The 20,732-nt window shown below is 39.8% G+C and overlaps 1 protein-coding gene across 2 annotated transcripts in view; it reads right to left on the minus strand.

Annotated features, from left to right (window-relative positions):
- The window catches only part of LRP6 (LDL receptor related protein 6), a 170,383-nt gene extending 150,022 nt beyond the window's left edge, over positions 1-20,361 (minus strand). For both annotated transcript variants that reach the window (XM_049882499.1, XM_049882498.1), the window contains exon 1: positions 20,008-20,361. In XM_049882499.1, coding sequence (XP_049738456.1) covers positions 20,008-20,062 — 55 coding nt within the window. In that variant the 5' untranslated portion in view covers positions 20,063-20,361. The remainder of the gene's footprint in view (positions 1-20,007) is intronic.
- Between the last annotated feature and the right edge of the window lie 371 nt (positions 20,362-20,732).

The following is a 20,732-nucleotide window of genomic DNA, read 5'->3' on the forward strand; positions in this document are numbered from 1 at the left end:
TACGTAAGTGCGATTTATTGTATATTAGTTGTATCTTAATAAAGCTATTAAATAAACAGTATGGCAGAGAAACAGTTCTTAATACAAATTTTATTCTGCTGTATATTGTTATTGGAGTCCTGGTGATACAGTAGCTAAAAGCTGTGGCTGCTAACCAAAAGGTCTGCAGTTCGAATCCACCAGTCACTCCCTGGAAACCCTATGGAGGCAGTTTTACTCTGTCCTAGAGGGTCGCTATGAGTCAGAATCGACTCGATGGCAACGAGTTTGGCTTTTTTTTTTTTCCCCATATATGATTATTAGAATGACTTTTAAATAAGACCTAATACTAAACCTAAATATAAAGCTTACGTTAAAGTCAAACATTAACATTTTCTACTGAACATTTGGTCTACAAAATCCTAAGAACCTTTCTGGTCCTTTAAGGCCTCCCAAGCCTTGTGAGGGAGCCCTGGTGGTGTAGTAGTTAAAAGCTTGGCTGCTAACCAAAAGGTAGGCAGTTCGAATTCACTGGCTGCTCCTTGGAAACCCTATGGGGCAGTTCTACTCTGTCCTGTAGGGTCACTATAAGTCAGAATCAACTTGACAGAAGTAGGTTTGGGGTTTTAAGCCTTCTGAATACAAAAGGAAAGGGGGGGGTGCAAGGCAAGTTAATTGTTTTTAGTTGTTCTGGTCATAATGGAGTATGGAGGACTGAACTTGGTGGCACTGCGGTTAAGAGCTTGGCTGCTAACCAAAAGGTCAGCAGTTCAAATCCACTACATGCTTCTTGGAAACCCTATGTGGCAGTTCTACTCTGTCCTATAGGGTCGCTATGAGTTTAAAGGACTGTATGCAAACCTCCCAATATTAAAAGGAAATCCCAGAGTTCATCTGTCCTGCCACCCTTCTGATGCTTGAATACTTCCTGTAATATTGTCAACAATATCTATTCAACTATATATATATATGGGATATCTGAAACACCCAATTTGATTGATCTGTAATATTGTTGTGTTTTTGTTTGGACCCACACACACCTTCGCCCCCTGGTTGCAGCACATATACCATGCGATCAGTATTTTCCATTCCAAAGAGATTACCTTCTTCTGACTTCCCATTACTGTTACCAGATAATCACTATTACATCTCTTTAGTAGAATCCTCACTAGTACTCAGGAATCCTTGTTTCCCTTTACAAATTTCTCACCAAGTTTTCTCAAGCAGCCTTTCTGAACTTTTTTTGTTTTCCTGATGATAAATGCCTTGAATTCTTCATTCTCAGATCATCTCGTCTCTGTCAATCAGGAAATGGTAAATTTCACACATCCCCAACACCTTTCATTTTTACTCCTCAAAAATCTCTCTATACCTTCACCCATCCTGTCCTCAGTTTCAAAAGACAAGTTACCCTTTCTAAGGCTAAAGCAGTGTTTTGGGTTCAGTACCCCTTACCTCCTCCCAAATTCTGCCCTATATTTTTCCCTAATTCTTGTATCTTCAATGACTACTGCCTTCTGTCCACAGACATAGGTCCCTGCTATCAGAATAACTTTGATTTACTAATTTTGCTCCCACCAAGAAAACAATTACATTTCTCCTAACCACAAAACCTTACAGCATTGATATATACTTCACACTACCATTCATTAACCATTAACTCCTTTAGTCTAACTTCTTACCCATCACTCAACTCAAACTGCTTTCCTAAGCCTTCACAACCAAATCCAAATTCCAAACCATAACCAAAAATTCTTTTCTTACTCCTTATTCTTGACCTCTCTGCACCACTGAACACAGGTAAATACATCCCTACCTGGGTAAGATGCTCTCCTTATACTATACTATCTATTACTCTTGTTTATCTGGTCATGCTTTGCCTGTCTTTTAGTTTCAAGTCTTTCTCCCACTTCCTAAATAGAGATATCATCAGGACTCTCTTTTGTTCCCCAAAGGAGAGAATACAGAAGAGGAAATTATCCAAGTTCACATGGTCAACAAGCAACTCTATATACGTAATTTCCAAATCTTCATCTCCAGCCTAACCTTCAGTCCCGCAACTACAACTTGTTGGCCATCTCTTCCCATTAACCACTTCCCCCCCATCCCCCAAAAAAACTTCATCAGTAAATGGTATCACCATTCTCCTAATTTTACTGGCATGTCCTGGAGCCATCCTTGACTTCTCCCTCTTCCCCCAGTCTGCCATTCACTCAGTCTTGATTCTTCCTTCACATGTGTTTAAAATTGCCTCTTCCTTTCCATTTTTACCACCCTTATCCTACTCTAGATCTTCATGGTCTTACACCTAAACTACCCTAATAATAAGTCATCTCAACACTCCCCCTTCCCTTTCCTGTTTCTAATACTTCTGTCAGTATCTAGTATTACAAAAAGTTTTCTCATTCCCTGCTGCCTAAAACATAAAGCCTCAGTACTTCAGTCCTTCACCATGTGACTTCTACACCTACCACTCTAAACTTTTTTTATAGCCTCTGCACCATACAAACTAGTTGTTACATGTAAATTGTGAGTACATCATAGTCCATCGCCACAAGTTTGTCTCTCTGTCCACTCCACACCTCTTTCCCATTCTCAGATTCACATCTTTTCTACTCCATAAATCTTCCCAATTACCTTGGCTTTCCTTCTTTGAACTCCTAGTCTTTACCACTTATTTGACACTCCCAGAAAAAACCCAGTGCCGTTGAGTCGATTCGACACTAGCATTTTTAAAAGGATGTTTCCTACCTCAAACAGGACCTCAGCCCCTTGGGAAGAGGAGCCATGTCTTATAACTCATTTTATCCCCAATTGCTAGCATAGTTCACCACACACTAGTAAACATGCTTACTAGTATTTAAAATCTTTTGGAACTTGCTCTAAAAGTACATTTTCCATAAGCCCAAAAGGACTTTACACTTACTGATCAAGTGCTCACAAGTGTCCATTATTTATCCATTGGCTTGGCTTGACCAAACTTTAATCAGGCTTCTCTCCTTTCCACAAACCCCAAAAGGCTAGCTTGCCCCTAAGCTTAAACAAGCAGATGCAGAACATCCTCCCTTGGGGATTCATTCCAAGCACCACCTGACAATGGCGGGGGGGGGGACACTTCCTGTTAAACTGCCCTGATCCTGCTATCTGCTCACCCTCATCCTTTTGCCCCGCTTCCCCACAAAAATCCTGCTGACTCTGCCTTATTATAATATTTTTCTGTTTGATTCTGAGATACCTAGAGAGCTTGTGGTCAGAGCATTCTCCCAATTGCAATAGTCTTTGCAAATAATGTCTCTCAGTACCTAAGTCTGAATCTGTTTTTATTTGACATTTGTATGGTGATGTGTCTTGAATGAAGACTGGACTTTACCAATGGACCAACACCACTCCTGCACTTTGCAAATCATCTGAACTCCTCTCCAGATCAGAGATCCAGAGATTTTTTTTGGTGAGCTCAACTCTTGAACCAGTGCTCTTATCTGTTGTAGCACAGTAAGAAGTTACTTTGATTCTTTCAGGCAAAGAAAATTTTCTTTGGCTTTTCAAATGGGGAATCACTCCCTGACTCTCAGGCGGAAATATTCCCAACTCTTCCCATAAGGCCTCTTCTTAACTTCCCTAGGTGTTGACTGTGTGAGGGAGTTTCCTCAGCTCCTCCACTGGGATTGCGCAAGGGAATTTCCTTAGCTCCTTGGACAGGGATTGCACAAGGGAGTACTCAAGAGGTTCTCGTTCCCAGCTCCATTAAAGTGTTATCTCTGATTTAATTATCTAATCCCACAGGGAACTCTCACTCTGTCAAGCACCCTCCCTCCTCTTCTCCTGCTGACTACATGCTTTACCATTATGGCTCTAACCCAGTTTCACATCTTCAAAAATGGCAAAATTTTACCAAAGATAATTTAGAACTTCAATGTCCTCTTTGGGAAACTTAGCATGTCCCCAAATTGGCTCACCTAAAACCTCTCCCTTCCCATGGCCCCCCATTCTTCCCTCCTCCTTTATACTATCTTCAGTCTTCCCATGACTCCCTTGAATCCTCTGATCTATGCCCCTTCAACACCCTTACCTCCTTACCCTTCTATCCACCCCTGCCAAACCTTTCCTTTACCACTCCAATGCCTCAACTCCCTATAGTCACCCGAGCTTATGCCTCCCTCTCCCCACACTGGAGACTCTCAAGGGGCTCAGGTACCCCAAGAGCAAACATCTAAAGCTGAAAAAAACTGAGTCTTATCTATTCAGAAAGGCTTTAGAGACAATCAGACAGACACTTTGTCTCTTCAGTTTCTTGCCCAAAATTTAGTCCACAGTCTCCGTAAGACTACACATCAAGGAAATCTTAAAGGTCTCCTCCACAAATATTGGTGGCAATACTTCAGCTCTCAACTTTAACAGGCAACCTCAACTTGCCCCATCAGTCAGAAACACAATCCTGGTAAAAATGTAAAGGTGGGGCAAGGATGAGAACGAGTTTTCTATAAACCAGTGAGTTGACATTTTTAAATCTGAACTACAAGCTCTCTATTTATGTCTGTATTTTTTATATGTGTATGCATGCATACATGCATGTCATATATATAGTATTTTCCCATCTCTGGATGGTATTACCAACTAGATTATAATATCTCTTAAAGGAGTTCAAGTCAGAGTTTATTATAAATGTTTATATAAACTGAATATCCCTAAAATTCCTGGAAATGTTTTACGAATCCAAGTTCATGTAACTTAGGTACTTTGGCAAATTAGGCTAGTTTAATGTTATAGGTTTGATAGAAACAGCTATATCTTCTGAGTTAAGCAGTTAAGTAGAATACAGGCATACACTTTTATTCTACTTGGGTATGTTCTTCCTAAACTTACACAGGTTTACTTAGCAAATAACACTATATCTACTAGATGTTTAGGACTATAAAAAGTGTAAATTTGTGTTTACACAATTTATCTCAACAGTAATTATGTGATAATTTATTACAAACTTTATTTCAACAGTAATTAATCTTTGTAATAACCCATTTGAAAACAGTTTCCAAGATCTCTTGGTAAGTGGAAATCTTAAGACTTATGCTAAATTAATTGACGGCTATTCATTAAATACCTAGATCATTTCTAAGTAGGAGAAAACACTAAAACATAATTTTAAGCTTATATACTTTCTGAGTCTTATTTTAATGGTACAGAAAAACTATCTATATGAGTCTATTAATGAACTCATTCATTTTTGCCACATTGAGTAGTTGTACTATAAGGCCATGCATGGTTAGGAAAAATTGTATGATGCCTATTTATAAGCTCTGCTAATCTACTTCGAAATGCTGGTGTATGACAGACAGTTAACAACTATCTACTTCATAGTTTCCTCCGTAAAACAGAAGTTACTGCTATTAAAAGTTTCACATATATAACTGAGATTCTACTAGGAAATATAGTAACAGAAAGGAAGAACTCTGCATGCAAGGTATGTAACATGTGAAGATGTTTTTGTTAAAGAAAAAGAAAACAGTTTTGGCAAGCAGTCATCTAAGATATTCCACTGGTCTCACCCCTTCCGGAGCAAAGGAGAATGAAGAAAACTAAAGATACGAGGGAAAGACTACTCCAGACAACTAATGAACCACAACTACCACAGCCTCCAGCAGACTGAGTCCAGCACAACTAGATGGTGCCTGGCTACTACCACTGACTCCTCGGACAGGCATAACAATAGAGGGTCCCAGACAGGGCTGGAGAAAAATGTAGAACAAAATTCTAACTCACAAAAAAAGACCAGATTTACTGGCCTGACAGAGACTAGAGAAACCCCAAGAGTATGGCCCCCGGACACCCTTTTAGCTCCATAATGAAATCACTCTTGAGGTTCATCTTGCAGCCAAAGATTAGACAGGCCCATAAAACAAAACGAGACTAAAGGGGCACAAAAGCCAAGGGGCAATGACTAGAAGGCAGGAGGGGACAGGAAAGCTGGCAATAGGGAACCCAAGATCAAGGCACATTGACATGTCACAGGGTTGGTAATCAATGTCACAAAACAATAAGTGTACTAATTGTTCAATGAGAAGCTAGTTTATTCTGTACACCTTCATCTAAAATAAAAAAAAAAATAGTTTTGTACTAAAGTAAAATGACTAATTGTTCCACAATAAGAAAGAGGAAAATGTAGAACAAAACTTGAATGGATGTAAAAAGTTATAAAAAGTCCATGAAAAAGGAATCCTATCTGTTGTGGTCATAGTTGGCTAGGATTTTATGACTTTATTTACAAGATTTACAAAAAGGGATTTAATGTCAAATATTTTACCTATGCAAAAGTAGAATTTGGTTTCCTTTTAAAACGATAAAACTTTCTTGGATTATAGGTCTGCTCTTAACAAGAGGTTATATTTTTTATTTGCAGTCTGAGTAATCTGCCTAGAGGGCAAAGACTCTGCCTTATCAGAGTATCCTGTGCTTTACGCTGAATTTATCACGTCTTTGATTATTTTTTTTAAAAAGCAAAATCTTTTCACTCTTGAAAGTAAGGTTCTTTACAATCCTGTTACTTCCTATGTTTACTTTAAAAATCTTTTTTCTTATCAGATAAAAGAGTTTAAAAAAATGAAGAAACATAAGAATCATGTGGGATTCTATCAATAACCTACAAGTGACTGGAGTACCAGAACAGGTACAGAGAGAATTGCTGAAGATTTGTTGGACGAAAACTTTTCTGATATCGTGAAAGAGGAGAAGATACCTATCCAAGATCTCACTGAACTCCACATAAGGTAGATCTTAAAAAGAAAGTCACCAAGACATATTACAATCAAACTTGCCAAGACCCAAAACAGAGAATTTTAGAGTGGCCAGAGATAAATGAAAAGTCACCTACAAAGGAGAGTCAATAAGAATAAGCTCAGACTACTGAGCAGAAACCATGCAGGCAAGAAGGCAATGGGATGACATATACAAAGCCTTGAAGGAAAAAATTGCCAGCCGAGAATCATACATCCGGCAAAACTGTCTCTCAAATATGAAGGTGAAATTAGGGCATTTCCAGATAAACAGAAGTTTAGGAAATTTGCAAAAAAACAAACCAAAACTACAAGAAATACTAAAGGGAGTCCTCTCGTTAGAAAACCAATAACATCAGATAACAACCCAAGACTAGAACACAGGACAGGGCAACCAGAGATCAACCCTGATAGGGAAATCACAAAAATAGATCAAGACAAAAAACGCTCAAAACAGGGAAACAGCAATGTCATTATGTAAAAGAAGACAACATTAAATCAATAAAGACGGGCTTAAAAACGTAGCCATAGATCTTTCATATAGAGAGGATGTCAAGGCAATATAAAGAGACTAAAGTTTGGTTTAAACTTAGAAAATAGGGGTAAATATTAAGGTAAGCACAAAGGCAAATAACAATCTTTCACATCAAAATAAAATACAAGAAAAATAAAAAGAGGAAAAACAAAATCAACAACAATGAAAAAAGAGGAAAGGGCAATATATAAACTACTCAGTACAAAAAATTAAGGAGAAAAAACAAACTGTCAACAACACACACACCAAAAAACATCAAAATGACAGCACTAAACTCATACCTATCCATAATTATGCTGAATGTAAATAGACTAAATGCACCAATAAAAAGACAGAGAGTGGCAGAATGGATAAAAAAACACAATCCATCTACATGTTGCCTACAAGAGACACGCCTTAGACTTAAAGGCACAAACTAAAACTCAAAAGGTAGAAAAAATATATCAAGCAAGTAACAATCAAAAAAACAGCAGGACAGGCAATATTAGTTTCTGACACATTAGACTTTAAAGTTAAACCCACCACAAAGGACAAGGAAGGACACCGTATAATGATTAAAGGATCATTATACTATGGGGATATAACCATAATAAGTATTTACACACCCAACAACAGGGCTTCAAGATACATAAAATAAACTCTAACAGTATTGAAAAGTGAGACAGAAAGCTCCACAATAATAGCAGGAGACTTCAACACACCACTTTCAGTGAAGGACGGAGCGTCCAGAAAGAAACTCAATAAAGGCACGTAAACAGCACTGGGTGACTGGGTTTAAGGTCTAAATGCCACCATCAACCAACTTTACCTCATAGATACATAAACACTCTAGCCAAGAGCAGCCAAGTATACTTTCTTTTCCAACGCACATGGAACATTCTCCAGAATAGACCACATATTAGGTCATAAAGCAAGCCTTAAGAGAATCCAAAATATTACAAAGCATCTTCTCTGACCATAAAGCCATAGAAAAAGCAAGGAAAAGAAATCAGAACACTTGGAAACTGAACAACACCTTGCTCAAAAACTACTGGGTTACAGAAGAAATTAAGGACAGAATAAAGAAATTCATAGAATCCAATGAGAATGAAAACACTTCCTATCAGAACCTGTGGGACACAACTAAAGCAGTGCTCAGAGGTCAATTTATAGCAATAAATCCACACATCCAAAAAAGAAGAAAGGACTAAAATCAAAGAATTATCCCTACAACTTGAACAAATAGAAAGAGAGCAACAAAAGAAACCCTCAGGTACCAGAATAAAGCAAATAATAAAAATCAGAGCAGAATTAAATGAAATAGAGAATGGAAAAACATTAAAACAGCTAACAAGACCAAAAGCTTGTTCTTTGAAAAGATCAACAAAATTGATAAACCACTGGCCAAACTGACAAAAAAAAAACAGGAAAGGAAGCAAATAGCCTGAATAAGAAATGAGATGAACGATATCACAACAAACTCAACTGAAATTAAAAGAATCACATCAGATTACTATGAAAAATTGTACTCTAACAAATTTGAAAACCCAGAGGAAATGGACAAATTTTTGGAAACCACTACCTACCAAAACTAACACAAACACAGGTAGAACAACTAAATAAACCCATAATAAAATCTTTTTTTTTTTAATCACTTTGGTTAAATAGGTAGCCAAATATTGTATCTCATTCACTCATGATCCTATTTAATCAAACATTCAAACCTCCTGACTTTCGATATTTTGCCTTCTCAAAAGCAAATCTTAAATATCTTTTGTACCTACAATTGTCTCTGAGATTTCCCAGAAAATCACAATGAATCTGTTCTTTCACCTTGAAAAAAGAGAAGTGCTGACTGACTCAACAGCAGTCAACAACAACAGTCAGGTTTATCTGACATTATGAGTTGCATAAGAAGTGTTATAAAATCAAAGAGATGCTTAGCCCTCCCTAGTTAAATCTGTATGGGTGAAATGTTATTAATGCAAATATTTCAGAAATTGTATGAAATTCCTAGAAATATATCAATGCCCTCACTGCTACTTTGCCTGATATTAGACAACAACAGTGTCATCAGTCATAATTTCAGTTTTGTTTGGTTTTTTCTTTAATATTGACTTGGTCACAATTTGATTTCTTTCATTTGAATTCAGTATATTCGAAGGCAGTGTTTAAACTGGGGATTTATATCATTTACCTATAAAATTTTATTAATATATAGATAGAACCTACACACACACTGAAAATTTTTACTCGATAATCTTGATATATTCTTAACACACTCTAACCACATGCTTGATAGAGTTCCTGAGTGGTGCAAATGATTAACGCACTCAGCTGCTAAACAAAAGATTAGAGGTTTGAGTCCATTCAGATGTACCTCAGAAAACAGACCTGGCAATCTCCTTCCAAAAAATCAGCTATTAAAAACCCTATGGAGCACAGTTCTACTCTGAAAAACCATGAGCCTGAATTGGATCACCATAAGTCTGAATCAACTCAACGGCAAGTGGTTTTTTATATACTTGATATATGTGTGGCATATTATGTCTCAGGATTACACCATGGATTGCCAAACGAACAAACAAATCTGCCTTGGAAGTATAACCAGAATGCTCCTTAAAAGCAAAGATACCACATACTTTGGACATGCTATCAGGAGGGGCCAGTCCCTGCAGAAGAGCATCATGCTTGGTAAAGTAGGCTGCCAGTGAAAAAGAAGATCCTCAACAAGATGGACTGACACAGTGGCTGCAACAATGGGCTCAAGCTTAACAATTGTGAGGATGGTGCAGGACCAGGCAGCATTTTGTTCTGTTGTACATAGGGTCGCTGTGAATGGGAAGCAACTCAACAGCACCTAACGTCTGAAGCTTTTTTCTCTGCAAAGATTATATTCATCCATTGCCATGGATTGAATTGTGTCCCCAAAAAATATTTGTTAACTGGCTAGGTAATGATTCCCAGTATTGTATGACTGTCCACCATTTTGTCATCTGATATGATTTTTCTATGTGTTGTAAATCCTATCACTACGATGTTAATGAGGTGGATTAGTGGCAGTTTTGCTGATGAGATCTACAAGATTAGATTGTGTCTTGTGCCAATCTCTTTTGAGATATAAGAGAGAGAAGGGAGCAGAGAGACAGGGGGACCTCATACTACCAAGAAAGCAGCAACAGGAGCAGTTCGCATCCTTTGGACCTGGGGTTCCTGCGCAGAGAAGCTCCTAGTCCAGGGGAAGACTGAAAACATGAATGTTCCTCCAGAGCTGAGAGAGAGAGAAAGCCTTCCCCTGGAGCTGGCACCCTGAATTTGGACTTCTGGCCTACTACCCTGTGAGAAAGTAAAATTCCGTTTGTTGAAACCATCCAGCTGTGGTATATGTTACAGCAGCACTAGGTAACCAAGACATCCACGTTCATACATCAGATGTTAACAGCCACTCTTCTTTAAAAATAATCACTATGCTTATAGATATTCTGACTACAACTTTTTTGGATTGACTTTGTTTTCCATGTAAAAAAAATTTTTTTTTTCTTTGTCAATTGCCTTTTTTTTTTTCCTCTCTGTCGGTTGAATGACAACTGCCAGCTACCAAATCCTGGTCTCACAGCCTGGGAGGGAACCTGTGAAAGTGCTGGCAACTGCATTATTCTGTAACAAACTCTCCTCAGATCTTTCATTTTGATAATTATCAGTAGTAAGTTACCACCTCCATCTTCAGTCTTTTGTCATCTACAGATAGTTTTTTGTTTTATTCTAATGTTTCCCTGAAAGAGCTTGCAAATTAGCTACAGACCGAAGTGCTTCACCTTCAAAAGAAAGGGACTATCTCAAAGACCCATAAAAGAGACTATGCCAGATACTGGGTACAGGCTTCTGACAGTATCACTTAAATTGAGATCATACTAGCGGACTCAGTCAGGATTTCACAGAACTACAGTAGAGAAGTAGATGGGTTCATAAAACTGCAAACTCAAGACGGAGCAGAACAAGAATTACATAAGACTGAATATAGTGATGATGACTGAGTTCTGTTTAAAATACTGCTGATGCTTTTATGTTCCATTTTCTGGATATAAGACCCCCTTTCCTTTTTCTCTTAAGCAATTTAAAGTTCATAACAATTTAGTAGATTACAGTTTTATAAACAGAAATAAAACATTTAGCTTTTCTTCTTGCCTAACCCCTCCAGAACTTGAAAATGCTTACTATGTATTCTTCTGGAAACCCTGGTGGTGTAGTGGTTAAGTACTACGGCTGCTAACCAAAAAGGTCAGCAGTTCGAATCTGCCAGGTGCTGCTTGGAAACTCTATGGGGCAGTTCTACTCTGTCCTATAGGGTCGCTATGAGTCCGCACTGGGTTTGGTTTTATTGTGTATTCTTACTTTCACGGCAATATAGTTATTTGCATAGCTTCAATAAGAGTCTGTACTCCTTGTTAACAGGACATAATTGGAAACGTTGGCTACACAACCAAAGATTTGACTGGAATGTCATATTTGAAAATGATGCTCTTTTAATCAGATATGACAAGACACTTTTAAGGAGCTACAGTTGACTACACGGAAACCCTGTTGGCATAGTGGTTAAGAGCTACAGCTGCTAACCAAAAGGTTGGCAGTTCGAATCCACCAGGCGCTCCTTGGAAACTGTATGGGGGCAGTTCTGCTCTGTCCTATAGGGTCACTATGAGTCGGAATCAACTCGAGCGCAACAGGTTTGGTTGACTTTACGGAGCCAATGCTTAGAGTCCTCTTGGGAAAACTGGTCTGGTACCTGGCTTACATGGTTTCCAGTTTTACAGGTAAAGTAAGGAGGATCACTTCCTACCAGGTACAAAAAGGTTAAAGATGTTTTGGGGACCTCAAGAAGAGAGGAATTCACCTAGTTCTGCAGGTACTGCATGTGAAATCTAATGGCAAATTCTCCTAGCCTCAAAGTTCAATCTGAGGTTCCGTATAAAAACACCCAAACATAAAAGGCCAATATGGTTACTATTCTTGCGATACCTATGTAAATAATCAGGCCAAATCTAATGAGACCAACCTCACAATGACTCCTGTCTATCCTTAATTGTGTTTAGAGGCATTCGTGGTTCTGTAGTAAAATTCTCACCTCCCATGCAGGAGACGAGGGTTCAAATGCCAGCCAACGTACCTCATGCATAGTCATCACCCACCTTAGTGGAGGCTACATGTTGCTATGATGCTGAACAGGTTTCAGAAGAGTTTCCAAAGTAAGACAGGTTAGGATGAAAGACCTGGCAATTGATCTACTTCCAAAATTGAGCCAATGAAAACCCTATGGATCACAGCAGTCCAGTTTGTAACTAATCATGAGTTTGGTGCAGGATCAGGCCGCATTTCCTTCCACTGTTGCATGGGGTCACCATGAGTAATGACAGCTAACAACAACAGTGTTTAAGTACAGGCTGTCTGTCTTAAGGAAACCCTGGTAGCATAGTGGTTAAGAGCTGCTAACCAAAAGGTCGGCAGTTTGAATCTGGCTGGTGCTCCTTGGAACCTCTACGGGGCAGTTCTACTCTGTCCTATAGGGTCACTATGAGTCGGAATCGACTCGACAGCAACGGGTTTGGTTTTGGTCTGTCTCTAAACAACAGTGAGGACTGACCAAGTGCACACAATTATTCATTAACCCACTGACTGGCTTGACCAAATTTTATTCAAGCTTTTCCCTTCCCCACAGGCCTCTGAACTTTAGCTTATCCTTTTAAAGTCACCCTAAAAGAAAAAAAAAATTTTTTTGTTCTTTAAGCTTAAGCGAGTAGATGCACAACATCCTCCCTCAATAGCTTATTCCGAGCACCAGCTGACAGCAGAAAAAACACTTCCAGTTAAACCACTCTGATCATGTAGTCAGCTCATCCACACCTGCTGGCCCTACACCCCTAACTGCTAGTCCCCCATGCCCCTAACTCCCTGCTGTCCACTTCCTCACCTGCTCGCCCCAGACCTGCACAAAGACCCTGCTACCTCTGCTTATCCTCCTATTTTAAGATGCTTACAGATCTTGTGGTCAGAACATTCTTCCTATTACAATCGCCTTTTTGAATACAGTCTTTCCATACTTAAGTACAGATTTATTTGACAGTACTATGACAAAAATACTATTGCCAAACTCCAAAATTACATTAAGATTTCTTTTCCTCTATCAAAAGTAAGTTATATCATTTTAAAATCATAATAAGGCTCAGGTAAAACTAGGTACACAGAGACAGCATAGCATGTAAAAATACTGTTCAAGCTGGCCTTAGGTTAAGTCATTTATCTTTCTAATTTATGGAATAAAGAATTCAGACCCAGTGATCTCCAGCCACGCTTCTGTTAATCTAGATACGAATTTGGTAGAAGAGTTTAACTGAGACAATGACTATTCATAAGTCAACAGATAGAAACATGTTTGTGAACTCAGTGTCTGCTTCTCCAGTTAAAAAAAAAAAAAAGAACTCAGAAATTTTTTAACGTCTACTTCTGTAACTTCAAAAGCTGAGACTTCACAATTCCATTCCTAAGTATACACTGAAAAGAATCGAAGGCAGGAATACCAACAGAGGCTTGTACACCAATGTTCACTGCAGCAATATTCACCACAGCCAAAAGGCGGAAACAACCTAAGCGTTCATCGACAGATGAATGGATAAACAAAATGCAATACATAACGTACAACGGAATATTACCCTGCCGTAAAAGAAAAATGAAGTCCTGACATATGCTACAACAAGGATGAGCCTTGAAAACATTATGCTGAGTGAAATAAGCCAGTCACAAAAGGACAAATATTATATGATTTCACTTATATGAAATGTCTAGAATAAGCAAATGTATAAAGACCAAAGTTTCTTAGTGGTTACCAGGGGTGGGAGGAAGGTGGAAAGAGGGAGTCATTGCTTAGGGGCACTGAGCTTCTATTAAAGACAATGGAAAAACTAAGAAATGGATAGTGGTGATAGCTGCACAACATAAACACAGTTAACGTCACTGAATTGTACATTGAAAAAATGTTGAACTGGCAAATGATTTGTTACCTTATGTACTTACCGCCAAAAAAAAGGCCAAGATTTCAGAAATAATTTCTCAAGATAGAGACTCCAATGACCAAACCCATGCATTCAAAAGTACTTCATTTACCCATACAATGGAATATTACCGAGTCATAAGGAGAAATAAAAGTCCTAATACATGCTATAACATAAGTGAACCTTGAAGACATTATGCTTAGTGAAATAAGTCAGTCACAGAAGGACAAATATTATGTAATTTCACTTCTATGAAATATCTAGAATAGTCTAGTGTACAGAAACCGAAAACAGAGCCTGGCACACAGCAAGCACCTAAAATACTTTACTGAGCATTAACATTTCTTTGAATTTAGCCATCTAAACAATAAATCAAAAAACCAAACCCTTTGCTATCAAGTCGATTCCAACTCACAGCGACCCCACAGGACAGAGAAGAACTGCCCTAAAGGGTTTCCAAGGCTGTAATCTTCACAGGAGCAGATCTCCAGGATCTTTTCTCCCACACAGCAGCTGGTAAGTTTGAACCACTGACCTTTCTGTTAGCAGTTGAGCACTTAACCACTGTACCACCAGGGCTCCTATCTTAATAATAAACGAAAAAAAAAAAAATTTAGTAATTAGTGCCTACTGTTGATGTGCACTGTATTACTCTTTCACAAACACTATCTCATCAATTCTCACAAAAATCTTGCATGGTATTATCTTCATTTTACAGGAGACGAAATTAAGGCCATAAAGTGGCAGAAGAGTCGAAACTTGGTCTGTCTGACAACGAAGCTCAGGCCTTTCTGCTATAGCGACCCCTTTTATAATCTTCACTGAATATGAGCTTTCCACGAAGAAAATTAATTTTCTCAGAATTAATTTTAAAAAAAAAAACCTCATTGATGCTGAGTCAATTCTGACCCATGGTGACCCCATGTGTTTGTTACAGAGCACAACTGTTCCACAGGGTTTTCTTTACAGAAGCAGAACGTCAGGCCTGCCTTCCATGGTACTGCTGGGTGGATTTCAACTGCCAACCTTTAGGTTAGCACAAACCATATGCACCACCCTGGGACTTTCAGAGTTAATTTACCTATGGCCTAAACAACACTACAATATGCATTACCTGTTTTTCCAATATGTTCAAATTATTCAGGCAAAAATATACATTTACATAAAATATTCTCCACTTAGATATTCCTTCACAGAACCTCAACTGATGTTCAAAAAAGAGAGTTCTTTCTGATAGCCAAAGCAGGTACAACTATGAGAAAACAGTATTTCAGTCAGCCAAATGGAAAAATCTCCAATTAAAGCAAAGAAAACTATTCTCTGAAAAACCTGTCCGTGGGAAATCACTGTTAGCCCTGCTGATTAACAATGAGTCGAAACCTTAAAGTTTCATAACCAGTCAAATTATTCCCTAGCCAGATGAGCAGATCTAAGGCCAAATAATTACTAAGTAGGCATGAAAAAATCATATTGAATTATATGAAATTGTCTTTATAGATCAACAATTTACATGGTTCAACCTAATACTTTAAGGATTATCCAGTCCCGGTTCTCCCCAAGTATGTTTCTGGGAACAATGGTTCAGCAGAATGTTAAAAAAGTTATCGTCAAGTTTAGGAAATACTGGGTTAAACAAAGTTAAAACTGGTCTCTTTACCTCAGGACTTGCCCCTAATGTGCTAACAGAATTATGATTCTCCAAAAGAAGGATTCATTAGCCTAATGAAAATAACAAAGTGTACCGAAATTAAAGAGTACCAAAATCAAATGACTTACCAAAATCACATACCTAGTTAATGGCAAGCTTAGAACCAGAATGTAGTTCTCCTAATCCCTATCCCAAAATTCATTCTACTTCCCCAAGACTTCTTAATACCTGATTTTAAAGAAAAAAAATTTTTCAAGGGTCATTTTTATGGTAATATAAGATGGGAAACATTACTGGCTTACTCTGACAGTGTTTACCACCACCACTCCCCCCAAAGAAAGTAATTAGCATTTTTATATAACCACAAAAGCCTCCTCAAAGTAAGCTTTGTTGTTGGGGTTAGTTGCCGTGCAGTTGATTCCATACATGCACAGATTATACACACTGGTGGTATTCAAAAACTTTAAAATATTCTTATTAAAAATATTTCCTCCAGAAAACCAGAGACATAATTGTTTCCAATCAAAGTAAATAAGTACCTGGATGAAACTAAGAGAATGGTAAGGGCGGCATCATAGATTGTGAGTTCCACAAAGCAAGGACCATGTCTGTTTTGCTCACTAATATACACTCAGACCCTGATATAAAATAGGTTTCCCATAATTATTTGCTAAAAGAACGAATAATAGATCCCTGCTCTACCATTTGCACTCAACTATTAACCTAGAGTCTGGTGGCTCAAAATCATCCAGTGGTACTGTGAAAGAAAGGCCTGGCAATCTGCTTCTATTAAGATTAACCAAAACCAAAACCCACTGCCATCAAGTCAATTCTGACTCATAGCAACCTTACAGGACAGAGCAGAACTGCCCCTTAGGGTTTCCAAGCAGTGCCCGGTGGAGTCGAACTGCCAGCCTTTTCGTTAGCAGTCGTAGCTCTTAACCACTGTAGCACTAGGGCTCCTCCATTAAGATTACAGCCAAGAAAACCCTATGGAGTAGTGCTACTCTGTAACACGTAGGGCCACCCTGAGTCAGAATCAACTGGACAGCAACGGGTTTGGTTTTGGCTTGGCTCTACAGCTAATTAGCTATAGGATCTTGTTCAAGTTATGATCTCCCTGAATCTGAGTTTCCCAGCTTGTAAATAAAGAGGTCAGACCCGAAGGATCAAGATCCCTCCTATCTCTAAGAATTCATGAATCTTATACAAATTAAAGCGAGACCTGGTGGCAGAGCAGTTAAGAGCTTGGCTGCTAACCAAAAGGTCCGCAGTTCGAATCCACCAGCTGCTTCTTGGAAATCCTATGGGGCAATTCTACTCTGTCCTACAGGGTCACTATGAGTTGGAATCGACTCTAGAGCAATGGCTTTTTTTGTTTGTTTTATATAAATTAAAAGGAGCCTTGGTCGTACAGTTAAGCTCTTGGTTGCTAACCAAAAGGTCAGCCAGTTTGAATCCACCAGCCACTCTGTGAGAGAAAGATATGATAGTATGCTCTCATAAAGAGAATTTGGGGACATGTCCACAAAAAACCAAAAACTATAACCAAAAATAACATTTGCAAAGCACTTTATATCCATTACTTCACTTAATACTCTCAGCAACCCTACAAGATACTCAGGTAATTATTATTACCCACATAGTACAGGTGACGAAACTGAGGGCCAGAAAAACTAACTAGACCAGAATCACAAAGTTATTAAGTAGTAAAGCCTGGATTTAAAACTCAAAATTTTAGGATTGAAATCCCCAAATCTTTCCATTACCCTTCTTGTCACCTGATGCTAGGGACAGGAATGCAGCTGGGACAATGACAGTATTATTCCCTGGCTTTCAACCATTGATTTAACAGGACTATAGGGAAAAAAGGATCCCCAGAATCCTCTGCCCCGGTCTTCCTAACGTTAAAACTCCAACTCTTCTGTGAAGGAACATGACCTTAATGCAACAAATTAATCACATTTCATTCCTTGGAGTCCAAGGTTGGGTAAGTACCACTATTACAACAGAGGATGACATTACCAAGGAGTAAAGAGAATCTAAATTATGAACAAAAATCTTCTACATCAAAGACAGATTTGGTTCAAATATGTACTCATAGTTAAGTACAATTAAATTCAAAGGCCATCTTATCCCATTATTATGCTACGTTTAAAATGAGAAACCCACTTTTGGAAACGTTTTTTGCTAGTAGAAATTTAAAGAGGCAATTTAAACTAGTACTTCTAAGTCCTGTTACATAATACCGTATGTCAAGTGCAACTTATCTAAACTCCAGTGATGAACAAACCCGACACTGGGCTCAAACCTGGTGTCAAAATAAACAAATGGCATTTACATCACACACTTCCCCTCCAAGAAATACAATGGGACAACCAGAAGCATCCCAGGTTACAGATTTAGATTCCTCCAAGATTCTAACCAATTAGTTGGTCCTCATATCTGTTAACTCTATTAACCTTTCTTAAGAAAAAAACTACATATATGTACATATGTACATATATATTTTCATATATATTTTCACGTCAAATTGTTTCTTACAGCTACAACAAAATCCTCTCAACAAGGAGCATACCATCATAAATACATACATACTTACTAAACCTCTCACATACATACACTAAATTCTCTGCAATGAAAATTAAATGACCACTATCCTTCTGGAGTCTGTTTACATGAGGAAACAGTCTGGAATATGTTTACAGTGAGTCACAATTACTAAGTGTTAAGTAGATATAACATGTAAAACTAATAATGCTGTAAAAGTAACCAAAGGATAAATTCCTCCTCAAAAACAATGATCAATCACTATCATCCAAAATAAATACATATGCACAAATGGCCTGTCATATTTACAGCACAAAAGCATTAGTTATTATTGTGTTCTGTAAACTTCAATAAGTTTTGGAGGATTGAATAAGTTTAGCTTGTTAAATTATAGCTAAACTCCCTAGACTCAACAAGAGGTCTCATACCTGAAGAGAACTGACCAACACAAGTGATAATATTAACAAAACCAAAGCTACAAGCCATTACATCCACCAGTGCTTCCACTTCTCTGGTGTAAATGCTCAATAGCATCAGACTCATCACCACTTCAACACTAGTATGTCTGACAAGAGCTGTTGAAAATCTTATGGGCCACTCAAAAAGCTCTGTGGACTGTCATAAAATAAAAGTCACAGCACCATGTGTCAGCCTTGTAGGCCAAGTCGAAATACCACAGGACCATCGAATTTAGGCGTTCCTAGGAGCAAAGTATGGAGAAGAGCATGTTATTTACCTAAGGGCCAAGCACTTCCCAGGGGTGATCAGTAAATGATAACTTAGGTCCCAGCACAGGCCCCTTCACACAAGAAATCACTTTCCTACGTAGTGCCAACTGTACACTTGCGTGCTCCGAAAATAGGGGCAACCACTGAAGACCAGGGCAACGTTTCTATCTTATTATGGACTGAAGCTCAGAAGACTCCCAAAGCTAAAACGCTCGACCGATAACCCTGAAGTCACTTTCCAACTGTGCTCTCACCCAAGATCATTATATCCCGAACGGAAGCCAATTATTAGTTTTAACAAGGCCTGGAAAAATAGTAAGAGGGCTCTAAAAGTTCACCTAAGAGACACGGAAAAGGTGGGGGCTCCGAGGGAGAAAGCCAACTTTGAAGCACCTTGGGCTCAAACATTTTTAGAAACCAAAAGACGTACAAAGACCCTTTTTCTCTGATGACTCCTGGCAGAGAGGGGCACACAGACACTCAGTCATTCTGGAAGAACCGAGGAAACAGGGCTCCAGGGGTTCGCCAAGACAAGCAGCCTGGACTGAGGCTCGGATGTGACCAGATAAGGTCTGGAAAGCTAGGCAGGGGTCTGCATTGTGGCCAGGCGGTGCGCACAGCCCCTTCTCCCAGGCCCCTTTCTCTTTGCCTACGACCAGGCCTCTCCTCGCTCCTCTTCCCCTTTTCTTTCCTCCTTCCCTCCCCTCTCCACCCCACACAAAACGAGGCCACCTCTCTCCAAATCCCATCAACTTTCCCGTCCCCCTACTCTTCCCACCTCTCAGGAGCACACAGAAACTGCAGGCCAAGAGGCTCCTCAGGACGGCCCCCATCTTCCTTTCTCGCGTTCTCTTCTCTCACCGGCGAGGGGCGGCCAGAAGAGGGGGAGGCGACGAGCCGGAGCGGCCGCCGCAGCGGCAGATCTGCACGCTCATGCTTCCCAGCTTTCCAGAGAGAGAAGAAAGGGGCACGTCAAGGTTCCGCGCACGCCGCCGCCGCCCTCTCTACCGCGCCGCTCTGTCGCAGGCTCGCGCGACGCCAGCGTTTGCTTCCATCCCGCCGCCTCCTCCCCCGGAGCCCCGCGCAGCTCCTCATTCAGCTTCTTCCTTTCGCGCAGCGGCGCAGGGATACGGTCGTCTGTGCCGCCACGGCTGCCGCCACCGTCTCCCTGCGCGGGGACGAGCTCCCTCCCGTGCGGCTATGCAAAGTGGTGGGGGCCGAGCGCACAGCCTCCGCTTGGAGACCCCGGGAGATTTGCCGGACGAGCAGGGGCGAACTTGCACGGCCGCTGTCGAATGGGGAAGACCGCGCGGCGGTGCATTCCAATGGGATTCTTTCCCGGGCCGGCCGCTTCGTCCCTCCCTGCGGAGGGCGTGAAGCAACGCTGAACAACATTGGAGCCGGCGTGGTCGGGACTACTTTCTGTGGCTCGGCCGGGCAGCCGCCCGCGGGGTTCTTTGTGCGGCCGGCGGAGCCAGGTGGAGCTCTGTGTCCAAGCCCGCC

Source organism: Elephas maximus, chromosome 4 (assembly GCF_024166365.1).
Source record: "Elephas maximus indicus isolate mEleMax1 chromosome 4, mEleMax1 primary haplotype, whole genome shotgun sequence".
NCBI classification, from domain to species: domain Eukaryota; kingdom Metazoa; phylum Chordata; class Mammalia; order Proboscidea; family Elephantidae; genus Elephas; species Elephas maximus.